The sequence below is a fragment of the Myotis myotis genome, unplaced genomic scaffold (assembly GCF_014108235.1).
Source record: "Myotis myotis isolate mMyoMyo1 unplaced genomic scaffold, mMyoMyo1.p scaffold_m19_p_7, whole genome shotgun sequence".
NCBI lineage: Eukaryota > Metazoa > Chordata > Mammalia > Chiroptera > Vespertilionidae > Myotis > Myotis myotis.
This window is the reverse complement of record NW_023416379.1, coordinates 15,230,148-15,242,573: the sequence shown is the minus strand read 5'-3', so window position 1 is coordinate 15,242,573 and position 12,426 is coordinate 15,230,148. Positions and strand designations below refer to the sequence as shown.

At 34.1% G+C, this 12,426-nt stretch overlaps 1 protein-coding gene across 1 annotated transcript in view; it reads left to right on the top strand.

Annotated features, from left to right (window-relative positions):
- The window catches only part of LOC118660155 (triadin-like), a 90,155-nt gene that overhangs the window by 33,259 nt on the left and 44,470 nt on the right, over positions 1-12,426 (top strand). Inside the window, exon 9 of the mRNA XM_036317275.1 lies at positions 9,822-9,860. Coding sequence (XP_036173168.1) covers positions 9,822-9,860 — 39 coding nt within the window. The remainder of the gene's footprint in view (positions 1-9,821; positions 9,861-12,426) is intronic.

Here is a 12,426-nt window from a genome sequence, read left to right as displayed (position 1 = left end):
TTTATAATCCCAAGGTGACTCTTATTAGGAATAGCCATGGAAACCAAGGGTTTAATATAAAAAGTAATACTTAAAATTTCTCAGTGATATCTTGCCATTCTTTAAGTTCAAATAGAGAAAAATCATAAATTTTATGGCTAGGAAAAACTTAGGGATAAACTGTAGTCCAATATTCTCATCTTATAAATACATAAAATGAATAGTAAAGAAGCTTTTAAAGTTATTGTAATTTCCAGCAGCGGCAACATTAGAATTCTGATCTCCTAAATCAAGCACTGCGCTCTTGAATCTTATTGCATCCCTTGTCTCCCCATTATACTAGTCTCTGAGTAATGTGGATCTGATATGCCATACATCAAGTTATGTCCCCTAAAACATAAGTAAATATGCTAAGTTCAATGCCATACAGTTGGTTTCAAATTAATCCCAGTGCATCCTGTGGGCATAGTATCATACTCAGAACTGTCTAATTTTCCTTGTCAAAGAGAACATATTCGTGAACCAATGAAACCATAAAATGCACCACATTGAATGTCAGAAATAGAGCCTGTTTCTACATTTACTCTAAAGAGAAATCTGCATGAGTTACTGTTGCTTCACAAGCCTGGCTGGGAGCTTCCTGGACCAGATATGAAATTGGCCCTCTGTCACTGGGGGGCCTGGGAGGCTGAAGAGAGGCAGACCACTCCAGATCAGTAGGTGGCAGGTTTAGTAAGGAAGAGAACTCACTAAAAAGGCTTGTCTTGGCTGGCCACAGAATGAGTAGATTTCCCCACCAGCCTGCCAGAATATTAAAAGTCCATATAGAGGCCTTAACTAGGTTTAGTCATGTATACAAGAAGCCTTAACTGGGTTCAGTCACATGTATAGCAGGCCTTCGTAAGCTTTCATCAGAAACCCAGTTCAGAATGTGCCCTCACTACATCATTATTCTAAGGCTGTGTCCTTGGACAGCTTCTAGCTGTGGGGAGGCGAGTGGGGAGCACATTCCTAAGCACTGGAGAGAGAATGGGGAGCTTCCAGTTGTCCTGGGGGAGCTCAAGGGTCAAACCAGTGGTAACATCTTGATGACGTTTCCCTACACTAATGTACAGGGACTTAGTGGTAAAAATTGCAACTTATTGGCATTGTTTTATTAGACTTCTGGTACACCTGTATAAACATGTTGGAGTTTCAAGAGATATGAAGGAAATGAGAAAGCTGACAGGGAATCAGCCAGAGAAATGAAGGATGTATGGAGAGTCCCCTTTAGTTCATGTAGCAATGTATAAAAGCCCTACCCTGAAGTCATATTTTCCTAACTTTGCAGTTAATTTTGAGTTAAACAAAAGTGCCACTTAATGAAGCACAGAGCACAACATGAATTTTTTTCTCAGCCCACATATGTGCTTGAATTTTTAAAAAGCAACATGCACTCCAAACATATTAAAACATTTTTTTAATTTTTATACTATCAACATTATTATTGATAGTATTACAGATGTCTCCTGTTTACATCTCCCATTTGCACTTATATTTTATTTTAGAAATGTTTTATATTTAAAACTTTACTTTTATAATCACCAATGATAGTTTTTTTTTGTTTGTTGTTTTTTTTTTTGGTGCTATGGGCAATTTTATATTATCCTGTTATGTGAATTAGGATGTTTTGCCTTACAAAGGGATTATTACATGTTATATTAAATGTCCAATACATAGAGAAATGTTGCTGTATTATTCAAAGAATTAATTAATGGTGAAAACTACACATTAATTTATTTTGAAGAAACTCTAAATTACTTTAATAGGATCTAATTGTTGATTGGAATGGATGTTTACATAACAATCTAAATTGAAATCATTTGATGCCATTAACTAATTTAATCACACTGTGATGTTATAATTCCTTTGCCAATCTAAGACAGAAGTATAAAATATAAGGAACAGATAGGAATATTATAAACATCCACATTTTTCATTAAAGAAGTTTAGTTAAAAAAAAAAATTCCCCAGCAGAAATGCATATGAACTACATATATAAATGAAAAATAATTCAAGTTTCCATTAAAAACACTTGGTGTTCATTTTAATCTTTGATCATTAAAATATCAAACTAAGATTTTCCTCTCTCTTCTTTTATCTTTCTGTTATTGCACAACAGATGGTAAGTCTAGTATCAGTCAGTTCATGGTCACAGATAATGGTGGTGGGGAAGAGAGCACTTTTGAAAGATATATTTTTAACAGTTATGTTTTATTTCACTATTACATAATTTTTACATTATTGTACCATTCTCTCCCTAATTTTTAATGAAAATTATATGTGGACAAGAGTTTGTATAAAATTTCAATTAATTGCAACAACCAGAACTATTATTTTTAATTTTGTCCTATTATTTTCTTAGAAATTGAGGCTTCAAATGATTGAATAAAAATATGTAATTAGTCTTTTTATTTTTACAATTTAAAGTGACAGTGACCTCTTTTAGTAATGTGCCTTAAAATTTTATTAATTGAATCTCATCATTTTTCCCCCAAACAAGCAAGCCAAATTCAGGTCTGTGATACTAAATAAGAATTATAGTACTTGGTTATTCTGACAAAAAAGTGTAATCATAATATGACTTTCACTTTCACCTATCAGAGATATTGTCCCATTAAGCTTCCTTTACTTTAAGGGGGTCAATGTCATAATATACATTAGAACAGTCACAATACAAACAGATCATATTAGAAAACAAAAGGATATAAAAGACATCCAAATAAAAAAGCAGGAAGTAAAATTATCCCTGTTTGTAAATGACATTACCGCACATGTAAAAAACCCTAATGACTCCACACACAAAAAAAATTGTTAGAATTAATACATGAATTCAGTAAAGTTTATTGATACAAAATCAACATACAAAAATCAGTTGAATTTCTAAACACTAACAATGAACAATCTGGAAAGAAAATTAAAACAATTTTATTTACAATAGCATCATAAATAATGAAATACTTAGGGATAAACTTAACTAAGGATACAAAATACTAGTAAATTGAAAATTACAAAACATTGATGAAGTAAATTAAAGAAGACACAAATACATAGAAAGACATCCTATGTTAATGGATCGGAAAACTTAATATTGTTAAAATGTCCATACCACTCTAAGTGATTTACATTTTCAATATATTCCCTATAAAAATTCCAATGGCGGTTTTTGCAGAAAGAGATAAGACAATAATAAAATTCATAATATACTACAAAGAACCCCAAAAAGCCAAAACAATACTGGAAAAAAAGAAGAAAAAACGAGGAAAAAAGAGGAAAAAAGAAGAGTCATACTTGCTGATTTCAAAGCATAGTATATGCTACAGTAGTAATTAAAACAGTATGGTACTGGCATGAAGACAGACGCTAGACAAATGGAACAGAAGAGAGAGCCCAGAAATAAGCCCACACATATACGGCTGACTGACTATTTACATGGATACCAATACATAATGGATAAGGCCTAGTTTCTTTAACAAATGAGATAGGGAGAACTGGATGTCTACATGCAAAAGAATAAAATTGGATCCCTATTGTGCACTGCACACAAAACATAACTCAGTAGCTTAAACATAAGACCTGAAACTGTAAAATTCCCAGAGAAAACATAGGAGAACATCTTCATGACACTGATATCAGCAATGATGTCTTGAATGTAATGCCAAAAGTGTAGGTAACAAAAAGAAAACTAGACTTATGAGGCAACATGAACCTGAAAAGCCTCTGCACAGCAAACAATCAACAGAGCAACCTATGCAGGAGGCGGCCGATCAATGATGCTCTCTCCTCATTGATGTTTCTATCTCTTTCTCCCCCCCTTCCTCTTCGGCATGCCCCCCTATGAGGATTGAGCCTGCAACCCCAGGCATATGTCCTGACTGGGAATCGAACTGTGACCTTCTGGTTTATAGGTCAATGTTCAACCACAGGGCCACACCAGTTGAGCAAAGATAAATTAAAAAAGAAAGTAGTGGTGCTTGCCAAGTGCCAGGAGAGGGGTAAATGGAGCTGTTCAATTGATAGAAAGGTCCTATTATTCAAGATGAAGTTATAGAGATTTGTTGTATATGATTGTGCTTACAGATACAAATAATATACATCTAAACATTTTTATGAGAGTGGATCTTGTATTTTTTCACCACATTAAAAAATGATCTGCTTAATCAGTCTTTTCAATTAAAAAAAAAAAACCCTTAAATTTATCCATTTTGTATGAAATTGTGGGTTCAAATATCTATAGTGCATTGAATAAAAGTAGACACATATTCCAATTTATGTTCTTAAATCTGGTTATACACTAAAATCTCATATGGAGTTAAAATAAAAAATTTTAGTCAGGTCCCATGACCAAAAAGTCTCATTCAGTAATGATGTGGTAGGGAAAGAAATGGCTTTCCACAGTCTCATTTTGCAGGAAAAATAGAACTATATATTCATGCTTTGATGCCTCATCTTTTCTCCAAATCCTTAGAATGAAAGAAAAAATATAGATGGGTACGTTAAAAAGACATAGGCTGTGCAAACAAAGAGAACATACATATGTGTGTGTGTGTGTGTGTATGAAAAACAGGAAGCAATTAGCCGGAATAAAGCTGCATGGATGCTGGGCTTTAAGTATTTAAGCAGCAGAGCTTATGAGGAGTTTAGTTAAGACAATAACGCACATTCCAATAAGCAGAGATTGTAAGCAAGTCTCAATGCAATCAATCACGCACTGAAGTGGAGCTCCCATTCAAGAAAAGACACTAAAAAAGAGTAACTGCCGGCAATTCTCTGGGCTACAGAGAACTGGGAAACTGCATACACAAGGAGAATTGGAGCAAATAGGCTCAACTGCTCATCGGGGACCTGAGAGAAGTCCCTGCTGGGTGGGTGACTTGTTCAGGAAGAGCCCCCCTTACACTGGGGAGACATGTTGAGTGACCAAAGTAAAAACTGGACTAGAGGTCAAGAGGGAGAAGGGGGTCAATCAAGTAAAGGAACAACACAATCATAATTCGAAGAAAAGAAAGCATGAAAAGAAAAAGCAACAGCCATGGTAATACAACCCACAGGTTAAAATATAACCCCAAATTCTAAATCGTATGAGAAAAATTGATGTCTGAACTTAACCAATGTTCCTATGCTGCTATAACTACTGATTGCAAATATTCTGGTGTCCAATGGTTGACATGAACACCATCAGGTTTTGGTTTCTAAAACATTTCAGTTTTAATGTTCTGTGGTGTTCTAATTTTCTAAACTAATATTACAGAGATTTATTTTGTCTTTTGTAACTGAGAATTCTCATAATCAAATCCAATTAATTTATATATATTTATTCACCATTCTGAATATTTTACATTTTCCTAATAACAAGGAAAATCACATATACCATCTTTGCTTATGACATTGCCATCCTCTAAGAAATATTCAGATTTGCCACAACATTGTTTTTAAAATATAATACTTTATCTAGAATACTTGATTTAAGAATCAACATTAGTTTTTTTTTTAATTTTGTATAATTTTTCTGGAGTTTTTTTGTGTGTGCCCTGTTTCTAATTATTTGACATGATTTAATTCTGCTTTGAGGTGTTTTAAGGAGAAAATATTGTGACTATCATGTTAACAATGAAGAAATTGATGCACAAAGATGAAATGATTATCCAAGGTTTCTATGCTTGATTAGATACTTAGTATCAGATTTAAAAGTACCCAAAAGTAATCTTATTTTCCTTTTTTCTTTAGGACTGGAATATATTAACAAAACTTACCCTAACATCAAATGATTTTTTTTCATAATAATTTTATTATATTGGGTAGGAATGAAGGAAAGTTACAGATAATTTGTCGATGAGAAAGATTAGTATTCAAAAGCATACAATGTTTGTACGTGCCTTTACAAATCCATGGTTACTTATTTCCTGAAAGAATTGTTTAAGTGAAAATTATATCAGTAACAGCAGCACTTTCATTCTAAGCAGCAACTTATAGCCTAAAACTTTTTTTGTGTGTCCATCATGCCAAAATGCAAAGTTGACAGTATAAAAAGGGGTTGTGTGTTGGTAAGAAAAGTAGTTAAGCTTGCCAGAATTTTTTCTATAATTACTAGCTTTACAAAAATAATGTACCTAAGCATTGAGGATTTTTATTTCCTTTCTCAAAAAAAAATGTACAATGATAATATATGCACAACTACATGTATTTGAAATATATGGAGGGTGATAAATACAAAGCCCCAATCTTCCTTCCTTGGTATCCTTTCCATTTAAGCTCTCATTTAAAAAAGACAGAATAGAGTGAGAAAATGAGTCACGGGCTCCCTGGATGTTCACTTTCCTTGTCACTCCAAGCTACCTTGTGCAGCTGTTCTCATGTGCTTCCCTTCTTGCAGGGAATTTTTTTTAAAAATGTTGTTTAAAAAAAAAAAAAGCCTTTCTATTGTTCCTATTCATTTAAAAAATGTAAATGTATTATTTGTCATATAAAGTCATCTATTATTTTTACATCTTTGAACCAGATGTAGGATTATCTTTACTTAAACCTATGATCCTTTATTAATTTAATTGATTATTTTCACTTCAAGTTAAAGAAAATGAATGAATGCAGGGAAAGGAGTAAGAATCTGGTTAAAGAGTGCCTCTCCCTTGATAAGGAGAAAAAACAAAGAAAGTGTGCTTACTAACCTTGGCAAATGATTTTCGCACAGCTTTCTGAACCCGTTGAATGGTTTAAAGGCAACTGGCTCATTACCTGAAATATGTCCAACCAGCTCTCTTGCCGTCTTCCAACAACATCACAGGACCTTGTTCTGACTGACAATTCTTTGTGCGACCTAGAATATGTTCAGCCTCCTCCAATTATTTCTTACTTATTTCAATGGGTGCTCTTCGCGTTGGGTGCTTCAGGGAAGGGGAGGATAATGAGACACACATAGCGATTGATAAAAGAAAGAGTAGGTAGAAGCGAGTGACACTATCAGATCCATGGTACCTTGTGTTTAGCATATGCAAAAGACAAAGGATCACGAAAATAAAATGTTGGCAGAACGGGGCAGGGAAAATGTATGTCTGCATTTATTCTGTGCTGCAAAGAGAGAATGCCCTCTGGCTCATTGGGTGTTTTTATTGTCCACTCAGCAGACTTTCTTTGGGAGCCTCAAACTCCTTCGGGAATCTCGCCAAGCAGAATCAGGACGTAGGCATAAAGCACCAAGTCACAAATGAAGCTCTTGCATTACAAACCAAAGGCATTTTAGAACTACAGCTATAGAAGCTTCTAGACCTAGAGCATAATTATTTTTCCTTGTTGATCTAATGGGAATCAGAGGGGAAGAGAAAGAGACAGACGCAGACACAGAACACACGTGTGGGGAGTGTTTGCTCATGTGCACATGTGTTATGGAAAAAGCACTGAGCTCAGAAGCTAGAGACTCTAGGTTCCGCTTTAAAATAACCGGCTACAAACTAGTTAATTCACCTAGCTACTCTGGATATTTGTATCTGAAGTTATATTGATAGCCCCACCAATAAATATAAAAATCTGAAGATGATGTACAGCAATGTCGAATGTCTGGTGGGTAAGTTCTAATGCACTTTTCCATCTGCGTAAGCTTTTACTCTTAATGGAACAGGGATTTCACCTGGTGTTTTGGTCTAAACCACCTAAACATAAAGCTTATAAATTTAATTTTCCTGGCATTTTGAAACCACAATTTAAATTGTTTTGTGTCAATAACGAGTTTAAGTGTTGGCATGATATTCTGTGGATATTTTAGGTACTAAGACTCCAAAGGTAAACAAGACAAAACCCTATTTTCCCAAATCTCCCAGGACTTGGAAAAAGAGCTGGGAAAGAGGAATGCGATGCAGCCCCCCACACTGCCTTCGACCAGGCATGCCGGGTTTTTATGCAATAAGTGGCTATCGATTATTTATATATCAGTACATGAATGTTCAGAAATTACTTGTGAAATTATTTAATCTAATATTAACCACAGCTACACTAGATAGTCATCATTTTTCCCATGTCATAAAGTGGAAAATTGAAATTTAGAGTTTCAAATGGCTCACATTAGAACATCTAGCTTAAAAAATAAAGGAAATAAAATTTGAACTGAGGGCTATTTTGTTGGGTTGGTTTGTGTCTGCTTTTCTCCAACTGCAGTGCAAAAACAAAGAAACAAACAACACACCTCTTTAATTTGGATGAGGTTGCTTAATTACATAAAAACACCATCAGCCTGTTCCTTTAGTATGCATGGAAGGATCCCTCAATTTATAAATAAAGATGAGACTGATTTAGAAACTCAAGTAGGAAAAAGGGGAGCATAGAGAATGCATGAAGTTTTAAAAACACATGGGCACGGTTTAAAAAGGGAAGGGATATTAAATAGTCCTCTCTGACTCAAGCACAAGCATGCTGAAGTTTGGGCCGGCCTGTTGTATTTGATAACAGAGTGTTGATGACATTGAACTATCATTAATGAAGCACCCTCCCGAGGCTCATCAGCAATTTACTTTTCAGATAAAAGTCAACAGCGCAGAAAAGTCAGTTCTGCATATGAAATGTCAGGGCACATGCACAGGCTGCGGGCTCGATCCCCAGTGTGGGGCGTGCAGGAGGCACCCGATCAATGATTCTCTCTCATCATTGATGTTTCTACTCTCTTTCCCTCTCCCTTCCTCTCTGAAATCAATGAAAATATATTTTAAAAGATAAATAAAATAATACAATATAAACAAAAGAGGTATATGTGCCAGGGAGTATTGAAGTGCAATAATAGCACTAATGCCACTTCTGCAGGGTGCACATTGAAGTATTAAAGGAAGTAGGGTATGAATGGCTATGTAATTCTCTATTACATAAAATTCTGCAGTTAAACTAATTACAGAGTTGTGGGGGTTTTTTTTGTAACTCCAGAAAATGAGACTCTATTCGGCTAAAACCCAAATCCCTGACACACGGTTATACTCAATAAATATCCCAACCATGAGGTCAGTTTTTCTGCTATTTGAAGGGGAGAACTATTATAACGTGCCAGAACCCTTCCATTAATCAAAACATTTTTTTGTCAAAATAGAATTATAAGGCACAGGCAAGTTGTGAAATAAGAGGAAGGATTAGAAAACATGGAAATGTAGTCAGCTATCACAGTGGTTGGGATGGAGTCATGAGCATTATCTGGATATATTATAAAAGTATGCACTTAACCTATACTGAAATTAAGTTAAAATGCAGAATTTCTAGATAAAAATCATTCTTAGAACAATAAAAGTACTTCATTTTATTGATATTTATATCATCATATTCAATGTAAGCCAATTTAATTTATTTTATAAAATTAATAATAACAGAAATATTAATAGAAACAATTATATCAGTTTAAAATTATAAAATAAACCGCCAGGTGGAGCTCCATGAATTGAGTGCGTGCAGCTGAAAATAGAAAAATGATCAAATTAAGAAAAGTTACGCTTTTTTCCTGCGTAGTTCCTATTAGTTTTCTTAATTGAAATACTTAGATAACTTATGCATCATAAGGAACAGACTCTTATTAAAGACAAGATGCCAAATTACTTGATTAGTCTGAAACTTTTGGGAAACTCTACTTTAAAATCAAAGCTCTTTTGCTTAAGTTACTTTATAATTTACTAATAATTCATGTTCCATTCTATATTGATGGAACTATGTAATTGAAATTTAGGACAGATGAGAAAAATCTGTGAAATCTACTTATTAAACTACTTAGTACTATTTTTATAGAATGCTTATTTTTTCCTTGTTTATTTGTATGTGTGTATGTATGTTATATTTTATCCTAGAACCTGAAACTAAAAAAGATGAAAAGCCATCAAAAGCAGGTAAGGACACTTTGTAAGCTTTACAAGGTTAGGAACAAGGCTGGTTTTATAATCAGGGCTGGGTAAAGCTTTGATAAGCCTTAAACATTGAAAAAATACTGGTGTACCCTTGTATATATTTTAAATTTAATCAGCAATAAGCTGCCATGTAGGCTAAAATTAAAATATATGCTGTTTTCTGCTGATAGATTGTGGGTAAGTTTATCAATGTGCTGGTACTTTTAGCATATGCTGTTCTTTATTTATCTACTGGGGATAATGTAAATTTCAGAGGCTCTAGCCAGATCATGGCAAATGCCTAAAACTTAGAATTGATCAAACCCCTGTATTCAACTGTTTTTTACCACAAAAACAGTAGTTTCCCATTGTTTAACCTAAAAGATTCAACCATTTCTTTTCCATTAATTAAGTATGCAGATTTTTTGGAAAGGTAATAACTTGCCTATTGTTCATTCCTTTGATAATTGGAATACTTTTTAAACAATTTTCTAAAAACAGGCTTTGTGAGGAAGTCAAAGAGATTAGCTGGGTACTCTGAAGACAGGTGTTAAAAGTTAGAAGAAGAAACATCATAAAAATAGGAAAATGCAGAAAAAGAAGACTAAAAATATTATGAAAATGTTTAATTAATTGAAATCTTTCTAGGGTTAACCCTATTCCAAATATTTTATATCTTTACTAGAGGCCCAGCACATGAAATCATGCACGGGTAGGGTCCCTAGGCCCAGCCTGCGATCAGGGCCATCATCCACCCGCTCGCCAGTCCCCAGTTCTGCCCCGCCGCCACCCACCCCAGGTCCCCCTGTGGTTCCTGGTTGGCCATCCAGCAATCGGAGCCTGTGGACTGGGGGGAGGGACCGAGAGGTGGTCAATGCACCTCATGGTGACTGGTCGATCAGTCATTCCAGTCGTTACATCATTATGGTCATTGGTCTTTTATTATATAGGATAAAGATACTTATGTGTCTATATCTATATATGTAAGAGAAAGTTATATCTCTATCTTCCTATACAGTAAAAGTGATATTACATACATGTAGATATTCTTAATATTGGTCTTAAAATATTTGCATATACTCATTTCCGCAAATTTTAACCTATATTTAAGTGATTCTTATTTCACCTTTCCATATATATGTTAAATATTAACCCAGATTATTACCATCACTTCTCTTCAAGGTACTGCCAACTTACCAAAGGAAATTGTTTGTGTGTTTTTTATTTTAGTAAATAATCATTTTAAATGACTTTACATCATCTGAAAGCATGCATTTTATGAAAACTAAATGGGAAAATCAGCAATTTTAAACTGTAAAATAATGCATGATAGAGATAAAATGACATATTGAGGCTTTACATCAAAAGTTATAATTGAGCTTTAGATATATCTGCAGAAATGGGAAAACTACAGAAAAACTTGCTCCATCCTTGGCAGTCTTACTGAGCTCAGTAAAAGTTTGCTGATCAGATAAAAAGTGTGTTATGTTGCTCCTTACAGCAAGCATATCATTGTGTATGCTTTATTTTACTGCTGGTATACAATGGAAAAAGTGATACATGTGCTGTAAATTTCCTACTATTAGTTTACATTAAATATTTATGTATATTTTGAGATTATAATTATCTTTAACTTCCTCAGCGAAAAGTCAGCATTAATAAAATATTTTATTACAAGATATAATCAATCAACAATTTATTGAAAACATATATTATGCTAATATCACTGCTATATGTCTAGAATTGTGCTTAGTATTACAAAATTTACAAACAAGTTATAAGGGATTGTTTCCAACCAAGAGAGTATAATCAAGGACATAGACATAAACTACTAAAAGATGTCTGCAAGATAATCCATTATATTAGAACTCTAGAGAGGAGCCATTTCTATAGTCTGTGGCAATCAGTGAAAACTTCAAGGAGATGAAGGATTTAAGGAATATATAAGAGCAACTCAGTCAGGGAGATCATTATAAAGAGTGATGGAAGCAGTGCTAGCTTTAGACTAGAAAGACATTCATTTGACTCCCCTTGCTATATGTAGGAATGTGACTTTCCTTAAATTACTAACATTTCTGAACTTCAGGTTTCTTATTTATTGAATGAAGATCATCATATTCATCAGGTGGGGTTGTTACAAGAAATAGAGTTGATACCTGCCATTTGGTTCAATTCAGTAAATGCGGAAACAATGAGGAAGTGAATTCTGTTTACTTTCAAGATTATTCATAGTCATAACTAATATTCAATGTGGGATTATTAGGAATTGAGTGTTTAACAATGACAAAGCCTAGCAAGTCATAAAAAATGCTATTATCAATTTGTTATATCTTCTTTCAGTAATATAAATGTATGTTTTAAAAGCACCATCATCCTCTCTGTACTGTGCTATTACTGCTCTAGTAATTGTCACCCTGTTTCACAGGAAAAGAATAGACATTGATCGCATTAAATTGACACAACTCCAAGGTCTCAAGCATGAGAGAATGGAGCGGGGGATCAAATGTAGAACTTGCAAAGGGAGCACCGGTGGCGTGGATGCTAATGGGGCATCCACATAGAGCTATTC